This window comes from Bubalus kerabau, chromosome 1, assembly GCF_029407905.1.
Source record: "Bubalus kerabau isolate K-KA32 ecotype Philippines breed swamp buffalo chromosome 1, PCC_UOA_SB_1v2, whole genome shotgun sequence".
NCBI classification, from domain to species: domain Eukaryota; kingdom Metazoa; phylum Chordata; class Mammalia; order Artiodactyla; family Bovidae; genus Bubalus; species Bubalus kerabau.
This window is the reverse complement of record NC_073624.1, coordinates 277,566,974-277,589,295: the sequence shown is the minus strand read 5'-3', so window position 1 is coordinate 277,589,295 and position 22,322 is coordinate 277,566,974. Positions and strand designations below refer to the sequence as shown.

Here is a 22,322-nt window from a genome sequence, read left to right as displayed (position 1 = left end):
CATTTAACCAATTCCTTATTGATGAATATTTATGGTATTCCCAGTATTTTGCCAAAATGAAAGGACTACTTAGAGACCTTTACAATACTTGGCCTCTATCCAAAGTGTGTGTGTGTGTATGTATACACACCATCATTTATACACATATATTAAAAAGTGAGAAAGTTTAACCTACAAATTGTTTGAAATGTTTTGGTGTATACCCAATTTAATAATTAATGACAGTGATATTATGCTTTACAACAGTTTTCTTGTCATATTTTGGAACAAACAAAAATTTTTCAGATGTCAAGTATTTCCAAAAGTCCCTGAAAAACCTAAGAATTGCGCTCAGAGTGCTTATTATTCCAAGCATTAAAAACTAAAAGAAAAACCAATACAGATAAACATATAAGAGCCCCAAAGACAAAAAAAAAACAGAGCTGGAGGAATCAAGCCCTCTGACCTTAGACTACCCTACAAAGCTACAGCAATGAAAACACAATGGTACTGTTCCAAAAATAGACTCATACATCAATGGAAAGGAACAGACAGCCCAGAAATAAAGCCACACACCTAGGGTCAGTTAATTTGTGACAAAGATGCAAGAATACACATGGTGAAAAGACAAACTGTTCAACTGGTACTGAGAAAACACCAATTTTTTGTGTATAGCCTCTTGATGAAAGTGAAAGAGGACAGAGAAAAAGTTGGCTTAAAATTCAACATTCAGAAAACTAAGATCATGGCATCTGGTCCCATCACTTCATGGCAAATAGATGGGGAAACATTGGAAACAGTGGCTGACTTTATTTTTTGGGGGCTCCAAAATCACTGCAGGTGGTGACTAACCATGAAATTAAAAGACGCTTACTCCTTGGAAGGAAAGTTATGAACAACCTAGATAGCATATTCAAAAGCAGAGATATTGCTTTGCCAACAAAGGTCCATCTACTCAACGCTATGGCTTTTCCAGTAGTCATGTATGGATATGAGAGTTGGACTGTGAAGAAAGTTGAGCACTGAAGAATTGATGCTTTTGTGGTGCCAGAGAAGACTCTTGCAAGTCCCTTGGACTGCAAGGAGATCCAACCAGTCCATCCTAAATGAGATCAGTCCTGGGTGTTCATTGGAAGGACTGATGCTGAAGCTGAAACTCCAATACTTCAGCCACCTCATGCAAAGAGTTGACTCACTGGAAAAGACCCTGATGCTGGGAGGATTTGGAGGCAGGAGGAGAAAGGGACGACAGAGGATGAGATGGCTGGATGGCATCAGTGACTCGATGGACATGAGTTGAGTGAACTCCAGGAGTTGGTGATGGACAAGGAGGCCTGGCGTGCTGTGATTTATGGGGTCTCAAGGAGTTGGACATGACTGAGCGACTGAACTGAACTAAGATGAGTTCAATTGTATAGTTGTTTGAACATTCTTTGGCATTGCCTTTCTTTGGGACTGGAATGAAAACTGACCTTTTCCAGTCCTGTGGCCATTGCTGAGTTTTCCAAATTTGCTGGCATATTGAGTGTAGCACTTTCACAGCATCATCTTTTAAGATTTGAAATAGCTCAACTGAAATTCCATCACCTCCACTCGCTTTGTTCGTAGTGATGCTTCCTAAGGCCCACTTGACTTCACACTCCAGGATGTCTGGCTCTAGGTGAGTGATCACACCATCATGGCTATCTGGGTCATGATGATCTTTTTTGTACACTTCTTCTGCATATTCTTGCCACCTCTTCTTAGTATCTTCTGATTTTGGTAGGTCCCTGGTGGACTTCCCTGGTGGTTCTGATGGTAAAGCATCTGCCTACAATGTAGGAGACCTGGGTTCAATCCCTGGTTCAGGAAGATCTCCTGGAGAAGGAAATGGAAACCCACTCCAGTATTCTTGCCTGGAAAATCCTACGGACAGAGGAGCCTGGTGGGCTACAGTCCATGGGGTCGCAAAGAGTCAGACATGACTGAGCGACTTCCTTTTACTTTTACTTTTACTTTTCTGTTAGGTCCATACCATTTCTGTCCTTTATTGAGTTCATCTTTGCATGAAATGTTCTCTTGGTATCTCTAACTTTCTTGAAGAGATCTCTAGTCTTTCCCATTCTATTGTTTTCCTCTAATTCTTTGCATTGATCACTGAGGAAGGCTTTCTTATCTCTCCTTGCTATTCTTTGGAACTCTGCATTCAGATGCTTCTATCTTTCCTTTCTCCTTTGCTTTTTGCTTTTCTTCTTTTCACAGCTATTTGTAAGGCCTCCTCAGACAACCATTTTGCTTTTTTGCATTTCTTTTTCTTGGGGATGGTCTTGATCCCTGCCTCCTGTACAATGTCATGAACCTCCATCCACAGTTCAGCAGGCACTCTGTCTATCAGATCTAGTCCCTTAAATCTATTTCTCACTTCCACTGTATAATCGTTAGGAATTTGATTTAGGTCATACCTGAATGGTCTAGTGGTTTTCCCTACTTTCTTCAATTTAAGTCTGAATTTGGCAGTAAGGAATTCATGATCTGAGCCACAGTCAACTCCCAGTTTTGTTTTTGCTGACTGTGTAGAGTTCTCCATCTTTGGCTGCAAAAAATATAATCAATCTGATTTCCGTGTTGACTGTCTGGTGATGTCCATGTGTAGAGTCTTCTCTTGTGTTGTTATAAGAGGATGTTTGTTATGACTAGTGTATTCTCTTGGCAAAACTCTATTAGCCTTTGCCCTGCTTCATTCTGTACTCCAAGGTCAAATTTGCCTGTTACTCCAAATGATTCTTGACTTCCTACTTTTGCATTTCAGTCCCCTATAATGAAAAGGACATCTTTTTTGAGTGTTAGTTCTAGAAGGTCTTGTCCATCTTCAGAGAATCATTCAACTTCAGCTTATTCAGTATTTCTGTTTAGGGCACAGACTTGGATTACCATGATAGTGAATGGCTTGCCTTGGAAACAAACAGAGATCCTTCTGTCATTTTTGAGATTGCATCAAGTACTGCATTTTGGACTCTTTTGTTGACCATGATGGCTACTCCATTTCTCCTAAGGGATTCTTGCCCACAGTAGTAGATATAAATGGTCATCTGAGTTAAATTCACCCATTCCAGTCCATTTTAGTTCGCTGAGTCCTAGAATGTTGATGTTCACTCTTACCAGCTCCTGTTTGACCACTTCCAATTTGCCTTGATTCATGGACCTAACATTCCAGGTTCCTATGCAATATTGCTTTACAGCATTGGACTTTACTTCCATCACCAGTCACATCCACAACTGGGTGTTGTTTTTGCTTTGGCTCTGTCTCTTCATTCTCTCTGGAGTTATTTCTCCACTGATCTCTAGTAGCAACAGACCTGGCATGCTCATCTTTCAGTGTCCTATCTTTTTGCCTTTTCATACTGTTCATGGGGTTCTCAAGGTAAGAATACTGAAGTAGCTTGCCAGTCCCTTCTCCAGTGGACCACATTTTTTCAGAACTCTCCACATGACCCATCTGTCATGGGTGGCCCTACACGGCATGGTCATAGTTTCACTGAGCTAGACAAGGCTGTGATCCATGTGAATAGATTGGTTAGTTTTTTGTAATTGTGGTTTTCAGTCTGTCTGCCCTCTGATGAAGAAGGATAAGAGGCTTATGGAAGCTTCCTGATGGGAGAGACTGACTGAGGGGGAAACTGGGTCTTGTTCCAATTGGCAGGGCCATACTCAGTAAATCCTTAATAATTCTTTCATCTTGTATTACATTAAAATATATACATATATACACACATATACATTCATATATATTTTTTAATGGAATTGAATTATTTTAACAGTGCCTAGAGACACACTGAATAACTCATTCTTGGAATAAACTTCTTGAGGATAGTCTAATCCTAAACTCAAACCTGAATTTAAACACTGTTCATTGAAATGTAGCTAAAGCTTTACCTCAGTAAGATGTAAGCAATTAAATCTTCCATCACATTATCAAAGACTTATTATCTCTAATTTATTGAATTTTTGTTCACTGCTTCATCACCATAATTAAGAAATAATGATTTATGAGTATAACTACTTTAGCTTTAATTATACCCTAAAAAGCAATAAAACAAATTCTTCTTTGGCCACAAAATCTCTTACCTTATATATGCTTATAACAGTTAGCAATTTTTAGTTTTACCACATAACACTCCAATATCTATATGCTCATCCTTTCTTGGTGTATTAAAATAAATTGATCAATTATAGCCTAAACTCCTTGAGAGTATTAAACCTTGCAACCTTAAACACACAGTAAATATATCTTGATGAGGCAATATTATGGTTTAAAAAAACAAGAGTAATTTCTGTCATGTTCCTTCACCAAGCAGCTCAGGAATTAAGGCATGGAATTTATTACTGCACAAGAACTGAGAAACTCTACCATCTGCCGGGAGCCGGCGAGAGACATTCCACTCGTGACAAAGGTCCTGAGGAAGGGGGCTCGGCATACGCAAAGGCGGGATCGAGCCTCGGGAGTGCCCCCGGATATTCTCGAGCATCTACCCCCCAAAAAACCAGAGTCTGCCTACTTTATTGCTTTGTGCTCTCACCTCTGACTTTACTGGGGGCTGTCCCCCACCACCATCTCACTCTCTCTGTCAAAGAGTTAACTTACAGCTCCAATTAATAAAGTTCCTGGGCAATTAGGAGTGTTTAAATCCAAACCCCTCAGATGGCTCTCTAACTCGCCTGACAAGTTTACCCGGACACCTACAGCTATGCATACGATTGTTTACAGTCTCCCAGCCTCCAGAGGCACGGGAAGCTTAAGATATTCAAATAGCTTAGAGCCTCTCAGAGAATTAGAAACTGTCAGAATAAAGCTAGTAAAAGATTTCATTGATGAGCCAATGTTTGTTGCCAAGTTTTCACATCCCCTGAATTGTATCCTTGAATGTACATTAATTAATATAGTTGGTATGTAGAAAAAATAAGTAGTGGCCTGGTGTTAGTAACTTTAGACCCTTAAGGTAGTAAATTCTTTCCTTTGTAAACCCATTACACATCCACCCTATAGGAACGTAATCTTATCTTCGGAAGATGGCGCCAAACCTTAGAATAATTACTCTTAGAGAAAAATAAGTCTTTGTTGATAAGTCCTTGTCAAGAGTCATAAAATGTTAATAGGCCTCTGGCCAGAAGATGATGTAAATCACCTAAACCATTTGTATACGATAAATCTGCAGGAAAGAAACCCTGGTTTTTGATAAGCATCAAAGACTGCTGACTTTGCATCCCCTATTATCCTCTATGTGTAACTTAGGGTATAAAAGCCCCTGTTGAAAATAAAGCTATGGGCCTTGCTCACCAACGCTTGGTCTCCCCATGTCATTCTTCCCTTTAACTTTCAGCTGAGTGTCCATCTGGAGCGTGGATGTCCTCTGCGACCATTTATTTGCCTGGGCTTCTAAGACCCACTCGAGAAGGTGTCTAAGGTGGGGCACCTTCCGCTATTCAAGAGGGCGCCTGCGGCCTCCGTGGTCAGAGCTAACCTGGTGTCACGGGTTATATTGATTTTCCGCGTAAACCAAGCCACTCAGCTTCTTTTCTCCACTGAATTTTCCTACTGAGCTATCCTCATTCTATTCCTCTTTATTATCTCTAATTAACATTTGAATAGGTCGCCTAGCCGTCTCTCCTTCGAAGACCCTGGATCAGCCGGGGCTGGAGCCCGGCAACCATCCATTTCATGACATGCAGTCAACTCGACTGTCACAAGCACAGTTCCTCAACCTCAGCATTACTGACATTTTTGCCAGAAAACTCCTTGCTGCAGGAGGCTGTCCTGTGAACTGTAGGATGATTAGCAGCATGCATGGTCTCTACCTTACCATCTGATACATGAAAATGTCTCAGACATTGTCAAATGTCCCTTGAGAAGAACTGCCCAGGTGAGAACCGCTGATTTAGAGATAGCTGGCACCGTAACACAAAGTCAAAGTGAGTCTCCTGTGAAGGGTATCAAACCCGGAAGAAGAGATTCTTCAAGAATCATATCACGCCTTCTTGGAAAGACCCACTAGTGCAGGATACACCCAATGCACCATTCCTCTCGTCATTGCTCTCGTCGATGGTCAGTCCACCATAACTGTTAAGCCTTCAGCTTGAACAAGGTAACTCAACAAGTATTGGGTAGTTTCTTCAACCCCGTCTGAGCAACTTGAAAGACATTAACCCTTACCTAGAGCTAGTCCCAGGATACTACCACATAGTTAATTATTTGTAAATGCTACATTACTGAACAGTAGAAGAGAGACTCTTTGATTATATTACATAGGGATTTTTTGCTGAATCTTTTGAGATAAAATTTCATTAATTCAGATGATATACCATGTGCAAAACTGAAGAGAAACGGAGAAAATTTCCAGCTGTATTTTTCACACAGGGATAGGTACATACAACACTTACCAACAAATTTTAGTTTCTTTCTGTCATTCCTGAAAAAACCAGGAGACAGCTTAAATATCTTTGTTGTTGCTGTTGTTTAGTCACCAAGTCATGTCTGACTCTTCACAACCCCATGGACTGAAGCCTGCCAGTCTTCTTTGTCCATGGGATTTTCCAGGCAAGAATAAAGGAGTAGACTGCCATTTCCTTTTCAACGGGATCTTTCTGACCCAGTAATTGAACCCATGTCTCCTGCATTGGCAGGCAGATTCTTTACAATAAGCCACCAGGGAAGTCCTAAATTTACTTTAAAAGAAGAATGCCTTAATTATGTTTTCTAATGTTTGAAAAGAAAAAAAATTAAGATTTCTCAAAACCCTTTTAAAATTTTATGCAGTAGTAACAAAAAGTGGAAAAGAAACTGATATAATAGTCTGTAAGTTCAGTTCAGTCACTCAGTCATGTCTGACTCTTTGCGACTTTAACCTGATGGATTGCGGCACGCCAGGCCTCCCTGTCCATCACCAACTCCCAGATCCTACTCAAACTCAAGTCCATTGAGTCAGTGATGCCATCTAACCGTCTCATCCACTGTCGTCCCCTTTTCTTCCCGCCTTGAATCCTTCCCAGCATCAGGGTCTTTCCAATGAGTCAGCTCTTCACATCAGGTGGCCAAAGTACTGGAGGTTCAGCTTTAACATCAGTCCCTCCAATGAACACCCAGGACTGATCTCCTTTAGGATGGACTGGTTGGATCTCCTTGCAGTCCAAGGGACTCTTAAGAGTCTTCTCCAACACCACAGTTCAAAAGCATCAATTCTTCGGCGCTCAGCTTTCCTCACAGTCCAACTCTCACAACCATACATGACCACAGGAAAAACCATAGCCTTGACTAGACGGACACAGTAATGTCCCTGCTTTTAATATGCTGTCTAGGTTGGTCATAACTTTTCTTCCAAGGAGCAAGCGTCTATTAATTTCATGGCTGCAGTCACCATCTGCAGTGATTTTGGAGCCCCAAAAAATAAACTCTGACACTGTTTCCATTGTTTCCCCATCAATTTGCCATGAAGTGATGGGACTGGATGCCATGTTCTTGGTTTTCAAAATGTTGAGTTTTAAGCCAACGTTTTCACTCTCCTCTTTCACTTTCATCAAGAGGCTCTTTAGTTCCTCTTCACTTTCTGCCATTGATATTTCTCCTGGCAATCTTGATTCCAGCTTGTGCTTCATCCAGCCCAGCATTTCTCATGATGCACTCTGCATAGAAGTTAAATAAGCAGAGTGACAATTTACAGCCTTTACGTACTCCTTTCCCAAATTGGAACCAGTCTGTTGTTCCATGTCCAGTTCTAACTGGTGCTTCCTGACCTGCATACAGGTTTCTCAAGAGGCAGGGCAGGTGGTCTTGGTATTCCCATCTCTTTCAGAATTTTCCACAGTTTATTGTGATCCACACAGTCAAAGGCTTTGGCATAGTCAATAAAGCAGAAATAGATGTTTTTCTGGAACTCTCTTGCTTTTTCCATGAGTTTCAACATCCAGCGGATGTTGGCAATTTGATCTCTGGTTCCTCTGCCTGTTCTAAAACCAGCTTGAACATCAGGAAGTTCACGGTTCACATATTGCTGAAGCCTGGCTTGGAGAATTTTGAGCATTACTTTACTAGCGTGTGAGATGAGTGCAATTGTGCAGTAGTTTGAGCATTCTTTGGCATTGCCTTTCTTTGGGATTGGAATGAAAACTGACCTTTTCCAGTCCTGTGGCCACTGCTGAGTTTTCCAAATTTGCTGGCATATTGAGTGCAGCACTTTCACAGCATCATCTTTCAGGATTTGGAATAGCTCAACTGGGATTCCATCACCTCCACTAGCTTTGTTCGTAGTGATGCTTCCTAAGGCCGACTTGACTTCACATTCCAGGATGTCTGGCTCTGGGTCAGTGATCACATCATTGTGATTATCTGGGTCATGAAGATCTTTTTTGTACAGTTCTTCTGTGTATTCTTACCATCTCTTCTTAATATCTTCTGCTTCTGTTAGGTCCATACCATTTCTGTCCTTTATCGAGCCCATCTTTGCATGAAATGTTCCCTTGGTATCTCTAATTTTCTTGAAGAGATCTCTTGACTTTCCCATTCTGTTGTTTTCCTCTATTTCTCTGCACTGGGCACTGAGGAAGGCTTTCTTATCTCTTCTTGCTATTCTTTGGAACTCTGCACTCAAATGGATATATCTTTCCCTTCTCCTTTGCCTTTAGCTTCTCTTCTTTTCACAGCTATTTGTAAGGCCTCCTCAGACAACCATTTTGCCTTTTTGCATTTCTTTTTCTTGGAAATGGTCTTGATCCCTGACTCCTGTACAAGGTCACGAACCCCCATCCATAGTTATTCATGCCCTCTATCAGATATAATCCGTTGAATCTATTTGTCACTTCCACTGTTTAATCGTAAGGGATTTGACTTAGGTTATACCTGAATGGTCTCATGGTTTTCCCTACTTTCTTCAATTTAAGTCTGAATTTGGCAATACAGAATTCATGATCTGAGCCACAGTCAGCTTCCGGTCTTGTTTTTGCTGACTGTATAGTTTCTCCATCTTTAGCTGCAAAGGATATAATCAATCTGATTTCGGTGACCATCGGGTAATGTCCATGTGTAGTCTTCTCTTGTGTTGTTGGAAGAGGGTGTTTGCTATGACCAGTGCGTTCTCTTGGCAAAAGTCTTATTAGCCTTTGCCCCACTTCATTCTGTACTCCAAGGCCAAATGATAGTCTATAACAGTTATAATAGTCTATAAGTGTTATAACAGTCTATAACAGATGACATTTCTGCTTAAAGGGAAAACTGAAAAGTCAAATTTTTATAATAAATGCTTCTAACATCTGTAAGTCTCTTTTTATCTCTAATACTCATTGTCCTCATTTCCAAATATCTCTGCCATTTAAAGCATGAAATGGGGTTAAAAAAATTATATAAATTTTGGAAAAAATAAAATGTTATTCTAATATTCTTATGTCATTAATAATTGGGCAAATGAATGTAACATCACACAGAATTTTTATTCTCATAATTACCAAAATTAGTGATGATAATGGGTAAAGTTAACCTATTTCTCACAACATTTTACTTTGACCAAACAAAAAGCTGTTCATTTTTAATTACTTTTCATTACTTTCAAGAAAACAAAAATTGGAATTTTAATCTGATAAAGTTAAACTATAAATAGTAACACTAATATTTAAGCTTCAGATTTTATAAATACTTACATTACTTGCAAACTTTCTGCTGTTAAATTATTCCACATAATCTCATTTGCCTGTAGATTTTCATTTTCTTCTAGTAAGGAAGTATCAAACTCAATTTCTTGCTCCTTAGCAGCCGTTGTTCTAGTAAAGCATGCCAAACAATTTGATCAATATGAATATCCTATCATAATATGTCTTAGTATACACTAAAGGCAGAATATTTGTTCTTATTTAAAATTATGTTAAGTAAGTAGAGCAAAAATAAATAGTATAAATCAAACTAAACCTTAGGCCTCAAAGATCTAGTCAAGTAATTTCAGCTTAGTTTCCTCATTTGTAGAATACAGATATTAATCTGCTTTATTCCTTTTTCGATGATAATTAAAATAAGATGATGCATACATGAAAACATAATAAATGTAGTATCACTGTAAAATTTAACACAAACATAAAACAATAGGTTTATTATTATTACATAATTGTTAAAAAGAAAATATTACTTCATGAATTAAATATGGGTTTAAGCAATGATGTAGTAACAACTAAAAAACTTTTAAAGATCATTATATAAATTAAATATCAAAAGTTATAATCACTGAGAAAGGACTTTGAAAATAATTAAAAACAGACTAATATAAAACAGCCTATGTCCTAACAAAGTTTGTCAATATTTCTTAATTCATTAAATAACACATGGCAAAAAATAATACTGTCAAAAATACTGAAAGAAGAATGAAAGTATCTATACATACCTATGAACATCTATGAAATTGTTGTATTCTGTGCTAGGGTCTATCTGTTCAACCGACATTTGAATCTCTTTATGAACGTTCACTATTTCCTCTGTAACAAGACTAGTTATCTGGCTGTATTCATCAAATATACCTTTTCTGAAAAGAAGAAGAAAGTTTTACAACATTTTAAAGTTTTATCAGGGAAACACAGGCCCAGAAAGGATTTAGAACGATAGAACGATAAAAATAGAACGATAAAAATGAGAAATGTAACGCCAATTTTTACAGACGGTGGCTCCATGCACCACCTTATTTCATTCACCTGGATAGTGAAGTAAACGGAGTATAAAAATGTATGCATTAACAATTTACATTTGATAGAACAGAATAATTGCAAATGATCTACAACATTACATTTTTCAACATCTATCTAACATACAAAATGTAATCCTGAACTGATCACTTTCTACTTCTAAACAGTACCACGGACAGGCTGATCCCGTCACATGAACTGTGGGTCAGATCCTGTGTCCAGAATGTTACTTTCACTGTGTGCGGCTTCCTCACAAGCCCTACCTCCTGGGTCTTCTCTTGCTCCTCAGCCTCTGTTCTTTTCCATATTATACTCAGAGTTTATCTGGCTTACATCTCCAATGACTTTTCAATCTCTTCTGACCACCAGTCAATAGCAAAAATGATCGTAACAGTTATTACCCTAATGTAATAAGTGCAAAAAGAAAACTATTCTGTTGCAAAGACCCTAATCCTCAACTTGATAATGCTATGCTATAAAAATACACAACTGCTCATTTAGTAGCCTTAAAAAGTGTGGACAGACATGTTTATCCTGCATGTACCCAAATAAATATAAGACTCTGATTTTCTTTTCCAAAATCATCAGTCACAAAAAGGAATCCTTACAAAATCTCTCTTATTTTGAAGAATTCTTTTACTTTATTTCGAATAGTGAAATACTATTTGGGTAAAAAAACAAAAAAATTAAATTCAAACTGCTTCAGGCAATGCTAATTTTGAATGATTACAGAAATCACCTGATAGATACAATTGAAAGAAAAGAGCTAGGTAGAAAAATTTAATTCAGATTTAGTAAATATCCTTGGGGCCTCACAGTTGAAAGTACTGGATGATATGAATGTAAATGAGCCTCTCTAGATAATTCTTATAAAGCAATACAGTAAGTGGTTATAATGTTAACACTCATCTTTAAGACAAATTGGGGGAAAAAAGGAAGAAGTCTCCTAATGTTATATGAATGAGTGTGACAAAGGATTCAGTTTTAGTGATATTATATTTTTAAGTGCTAGATCTAAAAAAATTTACTAGACAGTAAAGATAATACACTTGTGAAATTATTAAATGTCTCTAAAGGATGTTCTCATGATGGTAAAGATACTGTTACTGAACATTCATATGGGGAGTTTGAGAAAACATTGATTCATAAAATGAAAGTAGGAAAGGAAATATAAATATATAAGTCAATAATATGTAATTTAAAGAAGACATAACTAATTAAATATTTTAAGTAGGCATCTCACTATTTTATCAATACCCTTAAACGTTGACATATTCAAGTTGACTAAAATCACTTTATCCTTTACTGGAAAAATGGGGACTCACCAGCATTAATAATGAGATGAAGTCTACCAGAGGGCGGTGTACTGAATTGATATGTATGGTAAACATGATGCATGTGAATTACTAACCAACACTGTTAGTTCCCTGAAGGCAAAAGTTGTGCCCTACTCATCTCTACATCCCCAAGCACCAGCGTGCTTTGCATACAGACAATTTCAATAAACATGTGTTCACTGTAATCTCATACAACTAGAAGCAGGCAAATAAATAAATAAACAAATTATTTCCTTTGGGCTTATCAGATGCTCGAGATTTAAACATTCAGTGGTCTACAGATAGATATGCCATTTCCTTCTCCATCCACTTCTTAATGCTTATCAAAACAATGATTTTTTTCTCATTTAAATTTCCAGCTAACTGGAGCAAAACAAAAACATACAAAAAGAAGAGTGAGTGAGCATAAGATGAAGGGATACCAGACAAGAAAATCAAGAAGGACCAAGGGAGAAAAGGTCTGAAACAGCCTCTGAGCTAGTCCAGTGGCACAGCTTACAAAACAAAGACAAATTTTATACAAAACTTTTAACTAGGAGGAAAAAGCAATGCTACAATCGCTTCAGGAAGGACTTTTGTATCAAATGGGAAATGCAGCTTACAGCGCTTTTATCATTTCTTCTTGCATCTTTTGTAAGGAATCGAGAAGCAGGGGAAGCGTAGTCTCATAATACTGATTCTGATGCAGCTGTGCCCCTTTCAATGCCAACACATACTGATTATGCAACATGTGGAGCTTCATTGTGGCTTTGTCGTAACGTTCCTTAGCCTTTTCAGTTTCTTTCCCTGGAAAAAAAAAGTTGAATAAAGTTAAGAGATAATTTAAAAGTTCTATCTTCACTACATGCAAACTGAGTTACCACTAATTCATGTTACCTCACACATTTTATGAATAATCAAAAGGCTACTGAACACGTATTATGTTTATTTGTCAGTACTTTGTACAAAGGATGCTCTGAAGCCAGTGTACCTTGCAGGAGCTGTTTGATGAATAAAGGTCAATATACACTTTTTTTTGAAAAACTGTACAGATATATGCTCCTTCTCATCTTCAAGGAGCTTACACCAAACTGGAATGACAGTGCACGTGAAACTGCACCGCCAAGAGAACAAGAAAGTTTGCAAATAATGTTAAATTTGAAGGTCTACTTTTGAGATGTAAGTAAAGACCAGGGAAGTCAGAGGAGACTCTGTGGAGAAAACAGACCTTAAAAGATAAGGCAAGTCTGGAAAGGCATAAGAAAGACAGGAGAGACAATAATAGTTCCTTCACCTCACTCTCTTTCTCCATTTCTTCCTTCATTTCATTCAATAAATATCATTAGCTGCTCATCCCCAGGAACTGTGCTAGACATTGGGAATTCAGCATTTGGCAAAACAGAGTCTTTGACAACAGCCCAAGGTCTGGTGATTTGGAATATTGAGTGAAAACATGGAGAGAATAAGCAATGTTATATAGGCAAGCAAATCAATAGCTCAAAGATAGCAAGTTTTGAGGAAATGAAGGAAATAAGCTGCATAGCTCAGATAGTTTTAGGTTGTGAATGACTTGAAGATCAAGCAGAGAAATTTAGGCTTGATACAGAACAAGTCTAGAAGATGACAAAGTAATAAATTAGAAATTTCTATGATTCCCTTACTAAAATCATTCAGAAAATATTTACAGGTTGACAATATAAATGAATGATGATACAAACAAATAAAAATTTTAAGCAGATCTTCAATTTTTGAAGCAAACGGAAAAAATATTTCTTGTCAATTATCTAGACTTCATAAAAAGTTTTTGCCCTCTATCCAAGGAGAGCTCACCAAATGAATCCTTCCCCCAAAATAAATCTTATGTTGAGAATTCTTGATGCAAGAGGTTTTTCTCTGCTTCCACTCTGTTTAGACTCAGCACCCATTTGGGTATTCCCTATAGACAGGAGTCTGAAAAGTATCTCCTGTTGGAGACAGCAATCCTACTGCTGGGCATACACACCGAGGAAACCAGAACTGAAAGAGACACGTGTACCCCAATGTTCATCACAGCACTGTTTATAATAGCCAGGACATGGAAGCAACCTAGATGTCCATCAGCAGATGAATGGATAAGAAAGCAGTGGTACATATACACAATGGAGTATTACTCAGCCATTAAAAAGAATACACTTGAATCAGTTCTAATGAGGTGGATGAAACTGGAGCCGATTATACAGAGTGAAATAAGCCAGAAAGAAAACACCAATACAGAATACTAATGCGTATACAGGGAATTTAGAAAAATATTAACAATAACACTGTTTGCGAGACAGCAAAAGAGACACAGATGTATAGAACAGTCTTTTGGACTCGGTGGGAGAGGGAAAGGGTGGGATGATTTGGGAGAATGGCATTGAAACATGTGTAATATCATGTAAGAAACGAATCGCCAGTCCAGGTTTGATGCAGGATACAGGATCCTTGGGGCTGGTGCACTTGGATGACCCAGAGGGATGGTATGGGGAGGAAGGTGGGAGGGGGGTTCAGGATGGGGAACACGTGTATACCCATGGCAGACTCATGTTGATGTATGGCAAAACCAATACAATATTGTAAAGTAATAAATTCAGACTTAAATTGAAGAAAGTAGGGAAAACCACTAGACGATTCAGGTATGACCTAAATCAAATCCCTTATGATTATACAGTGGAAGTGAGAAATAGATTTAAGGGCCTAGATCTGATAGATAGAGTGCCTGATGAACTATGGAATGAGGTTCGTGACACTGTAAAGGAGACAAGGATCAAGACCATCCCCATGGAAAAGAAATGCAAAAAAGCAAAATGGCTGTTTGAGAAGGCCTTACAAATAGCTGTGACAAGAAGAGAAGCAAAAAGCAAAGGAGAAAAGGAAAGATATAAGCATCTGAATGCAGAGTTCCAAAGAATAGCAAGGAGAGATAAGAAAGCCTTCTTCAGCAATCAATGCAAAGAAATAGAGGAAAACAACAGAATGGGAAAGACTAGAGATCTCTTCAAGAAAATTAGAGATACCAAGGGAACATTTCATGCAAAGATGGGCTCAATAAAGGACAGAAATGGTATGGACCTAACAGAAGCAGAAGATATTAAGAAGAGATGGTAAGAATACACAGAAGAACTGTACAAAAAAGATCTTCACAACCCAGAAAATCACAATGGTGTGATCACTGACCTAGAGCCAGACATCCTGGAATGTGAAGTCAAGTGGGCCTCAGAAAGCATCACTACGAACAAAGCTAGTGGAGGTGATGGAATTCCAGTTGAGCTATTCCAAATCCTGAAAGATGATGCTGTGAAAGTGCTGCACTCAATATGCCAGCAAATTTGGAAAACTCAGCAGTGGCCACAGGACTGGAAAAGGTCAGTTTTCATTCCAATCCCAAAGAAAGGCAATGCCAAAGAATGCTCAAACTACTGCACAATTGCACTCATCTCACACGCTAGTAAAGTAATGCTCAAAATTCTCCAAGCCAGGCTTCAGCAATATGTGAACCGTGAACTTCCTGATGTTCAAGCTGGTTTTAGAACAGGCAGAGGAACCAGAGATCAAATTGCCAACATCCGCTGGATCATGCAAAAAGCAAGAGAGTTCCAGAAAAACATCTATTTCTGCTTTATTGACTATGCCAAAGCCTTTGACTGTGTGGATCACAATAAACTGTGGAAAATTCTGAAAGAGATGGGAATACCAAGACTACCTGCCCTGCCTCTTGAGAAACCTGTATGCAGGTCAGGAAGCAACTGTTAGAACTGGACATGGGACAACAGACTGGTTCCAAACAGGAAAAGGAGTACATCAAGGCTGTATATTGTCACCCTGCTTATTTAACTTCTATGCAGAGTACATCATGAGAAATGCTGGACTGGAAGAAACACAAGCTGGAATCAAGATTGCCGGGAGAAATATCAATAACCTCAGATATGCAGATGACACCACCCTTATGGCAGAAAGTGAAGAGGAACTAAAAAGCCTCTTGATGAAATTGAAAGTAGAGAGTGAAAAAGTTGGCTTAAAGCTCAACATTCAGAAAACAAAGATCATGGCACCCGGTCCCATCACTTCATGGGAAATAGATGGGGAAACAGTGGAAACAGTGTCAGGCTTTATTTTTCTGGGCTCCAAAATCACTACAGATGGTGACTGCAACCATGAAATTAAAAGACGCTTACTCCTTGGAAGGAAAGTTATGACCAACCTAAATAGATATTCAAAAGCAGAGACATTACTTTGCCAACAAAGGTTCGTCTAGTCAAGGCTATGGTTTTTCCTGTGGTCATGTATGGATGTGAGAGTTGGACTGTGAAGAAGGCTGAGGGCCGAAGAATTGATGCTTTTGAACTGTGGTGTTGGAGAAGACTCTTGAGAGTCCCTTGGACTGCAAGGAGATCCAACCAGTCCATTCTGAAGGAGATCAGCCCTGGGATTTCTTTGGAAGGAATGATGCTGAAGCTGAAACTCCAGTACTTTGGCCACATCATGCGAAGAGTTAACTCATTGGAAAAGACTCTGATGCTGGGAGGGATTGGGAGCAGGAGGAGAAGGGGCCGACAGAGGATGAGAAGGCTGGATGGTATCACTGACTCGATGGACGTGAGTTTGGGTGAACTCTGGGAGTTGGTGATGACAGGGGGGCCTGGCGTGCTGCGATTCATGGGGTCGCAAAGTGTTGGACAGGACTGAGTGACTGAATTGAACTGAACTAAAATAAATAAATTTATATATAAAAAAAAAATTTCAAGTGAAAAAAAAAAAACGTCGCAGCCCAGGGCCAAAAACAGAGAACAACCCAGAGTTTTTGCAAAGAGAGGCGGCATCAGACTTCCTCAGGCAGACCAACAGAATTGGAACAATTTTGTCTTTCTCATCACTCTGCTAATTCTGAAGGAAAGGAACCACATTCAGCTGGTGAAAAAGTGAACAAATCCTTCCAGCAAACTGGCATGTCTCTGTTACCAACAAATTCTAGTGTTTCCAGACACTAGAACCACCTCTGACTCCTCCAGGGAAGCTGCACGCAGTGCAGCTCGACTTCTCCAGTTACAGACGTTAGCTTGTTCGTGCACATGAGGATATTTTAATAGTTAGCCAAATTATTCACAAAATATTGCCCTGGATAACCTATTTCACTTTATAACATAAAGAACTCATTGATGAGAAAATAATTTAATCACTAGAGTGTCTTTCCTAAGCCCTTTCATAGCTGACTGGAAAGAGGTCCTAATACTACAGGAGTATAGGAGCAAATATATTAATTCAGTTCTGATCTGAAGGGATCAGAAAAAGGTAACACTAGCTATCAAAGAAGTAGGTTTTCTCACTTTCTGATTCCAACACACACAGTGCTGGAGTGGCTGCCATGTCCTTCTCCAGGGGATCTTCCCGACCCAGGGATCGAACCCAGGTCTCCCGCGTTGTAGACAGACGCTTTACCATCTAAGCCACCAGGGAAGTCCATATTATTATATGCCACGAACTAGTAAATAATCATATAAAATTTTAAATATATAACTGAAATAAGAAATTCATTAAAAAATTCTTATCCTTATTAAGAGAAGGATGCTGTGATATTTTTTAAAAAAATTCTATCATCTGAATTTTTAATTTTTAAAAATGTTCATTCAGAAACCAATATATTTTTGTCCTCTGTTAATATAAATTCCTAAAGCGGTTGTAACTTACTCTGCATGACATGAAGGCTAATTTTTTAACTTAGCAATTAATAAGACACTTCAATAATAATAATCACAAATGATTTTAAACATTCTTAGGAACACATCTGCTTACATGTTCAGTTACTTTAATCATTTCTTCATCGAATACTCTGTATAAATAATTTGCCCATAAACATTGCTACTTAACATCCTTCTTGCAGCAATACATTTCCAAAAAAGTCTCCAAAAGGCAGTACAATTGATACATCTATGATCAGTCCCGCAGCCTTCCTCTAAAAGAACCATCCCCTTTTCTACCAACCCACACAACTCAGGCAGAGACTCCCATATGAAGCTGTCACCTGAGATCCAAACTGTATACCCAATCAAACAGGAACACATCTTTCGGCTGGAGCTAAGTCGCATTCATGCCTGAACGCCTGCTGCAGTGAAAGTCCGTGAAAATTGCTGCGGAAATTGCCAGAGCAGCCCTTTCTAAGGTCCTTTTCTTAGAGTTGGTTCTGTTTGGGTTTGGTTTGGTTTCATCATTTTAAAGCAGATTTATGGTGCTCTTGTTTGATATTCAACAAATTCTGACAACAGGTATGTCAAAATTTCACGTACAATTAGGCAGTTAAATCAACTCCAAGTAATAAAGAAGTCTTTTAGAGTCCACATGTCCATAATCAGAAAACAAGGCAGCACTAATTGGGGACTGTATTCTAACTGCATTCTAACTGTATTCTAATTTGTTTATTTTTATTGTAAGCTTAAAATTATAACTAGCAAATTCAATGAATTCCACATTTTCCCCCTCCTTAAAAAATATTGCTTTCTTTGTATAAACTCTATTATTCCCAATTAATTACTTAGATATTTTTAGTGTAATTTCAGGAGTTAAGCTTTTCACACAAACATTTTCATGGAGACATTTAAACCATTTAAACCACCCATCTGTCTTCCTATTTGCACAGATTTTTAAGCTGTACACGACCCATCTGTCTTTCTAGCTGGTATAGAAATGACTCACGAAATATGCCACACTTGGCTCACTAAGGTTTTATAATCCAAGATAATATTAGAAAACTTAAGAACTTCCCAGCTCATTTTTTTTATTTATCAGATATCCCTGGAGAAGGCACTGGCACCCCACTCCAGGACTCTTGCCTGGAGAATCCCACGGATGGAGAAGCCTGGTGGACTACAGTCCACGCGGCCACAAAGAGTCGGACACGACTGAGTGACGACACGGTTTATCAGACACAGTGTATGACCAACAATGTGAAGAAGACTATCATAGCCAAAGTCTATAAACAGCTTACCAGTAGTTGTCTGCAAATTTAGAAAACAATTAAAAGCCTTTGAAACCATCCAAGGCAGAATCCATTATATTAAAATAATAATAATAATACGTAACATGAAAATTTCTTTTAAAATAGCTTTGGGTCTAAAACTGAAATAAACCAGGGGAATGTCTTAGTGTAGTTTGCTGTCGTCCACGCTCAAACACACGCATGCACTTGGTTATACGTGTGCACACAGCCTGTACTTCCTCCCTTGGAGATACTAATAAACGTTTCAAAAGCATCAAAAGCATGCCATCATTTGAAAGGCGAGTCCACTGTACTCTTACTTGACTTGTCTTTAAAAATATTTAGGGTTCCAAAGAGACTATGTAAGTAAATTCAAGAAATAGTAATACTGTGTGAAAACCAGTTATAACTAAATTTTTTAAAATTCTATTCACTTAACAAAATATATTACAAAAAAACTATGCACCATGATTCCTGCTGCATTGCATTTTAGTTCAGGATATCTCAGATCAACAGTATACCTTCCTAACTTTTAAATAACCATACCTTAGCTTAAAATTACTGTGGACTACACACAGTAAATAAATTCTCATGACAGACACAGAATCACACCTCTGGTGATGTATGCTTTTATTTTTTTAACGACAACCAGCACTGAAGCAGGGCATGGGCTCATTCTACGTGTCAACTGACAGGGAGAAAAACATCCAATTTTTCCTCCTCCACATAACAAAATTCACAAAGAGACTAAATCACAATTCTTTTTCCTCCACTTGTTGACAAATCCATTTAATGTCTGTAATAACAGAGTGTGTAGACAACATGTCATGCCACAAACAGTATTATGAAGCTAGCAAAACTCAATTACAGATGTTTGACATTTACAGGAGACAGGCTAGACTAGTCATTAAGTTAGTCTAGAAAGTCAAATATTTTTTATTAAAAACCTCTGAAGCATTTACCATTTGTTAAATATTATGGTGAAAAGCCTCCGGGTAACAAATGAGAAGTGATTATTTTCCAAAAGTAAAGTGCCCGCAAGTAGTCTCTGCTTTGATGTGGATAAATAAATGTTTTATCACCTTACATTTTTCCTTTCTTTCAAAACATTCCTCAACTATACAATACTCATTACTCTGAGTAAGAAGAACATGAACAAGAATTCATCTTAACTTACAAGTCACTCGGCCCAAACGTCTGCACGTGTTTTTTTCCTCAGGGAAGCTAAAGTGGGAACAAGTATCTATGTGGGAACCATGAATAAGCTATCTATTTTACTCAGTGATGTTCTGACAACAACAAAGTTAAGAAGTCACTTTTCATCTCAGTTTCTCCTTTGATTAGCTGTACAATCCAAGCATGTCATTTAATATAAATTTCAGCTTCTAATTTTTAATCCTGGGAGTTAAATTGTCTGCCCTACTCAATCCACTGGGTTGTGATGGAAATTAAATGGCAGAAAACTGTCAAATGCACAGTTAATAACAAAGAAGACAGAATTCGGAGAGCAGAAAACAACCTTTTTGATTATATGGTCCTATAAATAGGTATTAAAAAATATGAGATGCATCCATACTAGTATAACAGAACTTTATGTATCAATCAAGAAATATTTATTGAAACGCATTATAGGTTTTAGACTGTTCAAAGAACTAAAATAGTGATATTTTAAATTTCAATATAAAATACCTTTAAAAAGCAAGCTCCCTAGCTCTGTGCAATGTCATTTCCTTGTACACAGTGACTGCTAGATTCAATTGACCCACAGTCTTTTAATAACCTACAAACTGAATGATATTTCATGGTCAAATCTATATTCCTAATAACAACGCTATGAATGGGGGGATTCTGAGTAGCTACAATAGGGGCAGCAGCATAATTCTGAATCTCCCACATATTATCTAAGAATATAATAAAGAACAAAAAGAAAAACAAATGAAACCTGCACCCTCAGTATAACAGAGAATGTTCAGTTTAAATTTGCAGTGAGTAGAAAAATAAACATCAAATCTTTGAAAATGATCTTGCATCCTCCCACTGCAAGCCTTCATGGGCACCAAAGACTGTTCTAGGGGGAAAAAAAAGGGAAATAAAAAGAAAAATGCACTGAAGAGAAAAGAGAGACATACAAGAGCTAGCAGCATGCCTAAGACTCATCTAAAACCACCATCAGAATATGGAGGTCTACCCTACATGTGAAAATACTGAAAAAGCGTAATGGCTGATCACAGAACTGACCTCGAGACAGGGACTTTAAAATGCACGTGAAAGACAAGGGAGGTAGTCTTAGAAAGGTGATTCTTTAGAGGGAGGAATGGTAACATGAAAGAACTCTGAAAAGGGAGAAAGGAAAAAATCCTACAGAAAAGCAAACAAAAATGTAAGGAAGCATATTTCTGTCACAAAAGTGAAAGGCATGAGATTGTATCGTACTCAGCAAGCTGAAAAGTTGGGTTGCCTCAATTTCGTGGATGCAGGCAAAAGACACAAGACTCGGGACAGAGACAAAGGATAGTTTAATTCTCAGTTTATTTATGAGTAGCTAGAATATCATCATTTGTGGAAAAAAAGACTATAAACAAAGTCAAACAACAACCAACAGACTCAGAAAATTTGTGTCCCATGTATAACAGAAAAGGGACTATTCACTGTAATATATCTTTAAATTCTTTAAATTATAGGGAAAAAAACTGAACTTCAATTTTAAAAAATGGGCAAAAGAATTCATTAAAAATTACTTTTAAATGGCCTTTAAAGATATGAAAAGATGTTCAACCTCACTCATAGTAGAAGAAATGTAAATTAAAATTACCTACCAAATTAACAAACACTGTTCTGACAATGATGTGGAGAAACCAATACTCTTATACATAGTTGGTGGGAATGTAAATTGGTATAATTTTTATAGAAGGAAATCTGGCAATATCTAACAAAACTACACACACATTTATATTGTTACCCTACATTCACACTTCTAGAAATTTATACTTAAGGTACTGCTTCAAAAATAAAGATATTGCTTCAACAATTAAAAAAAAAACTTTATGTACAAGTTTACTCATGGTAGTAGTGTAAATAATTCAAAAAAATTGAAACTTGCTCATACATAAAAAAGTGCTTGAATAAGTTAAAATAAAGTGCTATGCAGCAGTTAAAAAGAATAACAAAGAAATCTACAAACTGAAATATTGTGATCTTTCAGGACACAATGTCAGGTGGAAAAACAAAATGAAAAAGCATATCATAATATTACGATTTTTGTATAAGAAATAAAGAGAAATGATGGAGATATTCTCTAAGAATATAGTTCTATACAGTTCTGACTTTTGGAACCATTAATGTCTAACCATGGA

The 22,322-nt window shown here is 37.8% G+C and overlaps 1 protein-coding gene across 24 annotated transcripts in view; it reads right to left on the bottom strand.

Annotated features, from left to right (window-relative positions):
• The window catches only part of FER (FER tyrosine kinase), a 464,961-nt gene that overhangs the window by 336,497 nt on the left and 106,142 nt on the right, over positions 1 to 22,322 (bottom strand). For all 24 annotated transcript variants that reach the window (XR_008709039.1, XR_008709040.1, XR_008709041.1 and 21 more), the window contains 3 exons: positions 12,605 to 12,788; positions 10,371 to 10,508; positions 9,640 to 9,759 (listed from right to left, as the gene is read on the bottom strand). Coding sequence is in view for 19 of the 24 variants with exons in the window: in XM_055565828.1 (XP_055421803.1) it covers positions 9,640 to 9,759; positions 10,371 to 10,508; positions 12,605 to 12,788 (442 nt within the window). In the remaining 5 variants the exon portion in view is untranslated. The remainder of the gene's footprint in view (positions 1 to 9,639; positions 9,760 to 10,370; positions 10,509 to 12,604; positions 12,789 to 22,322) is intronic.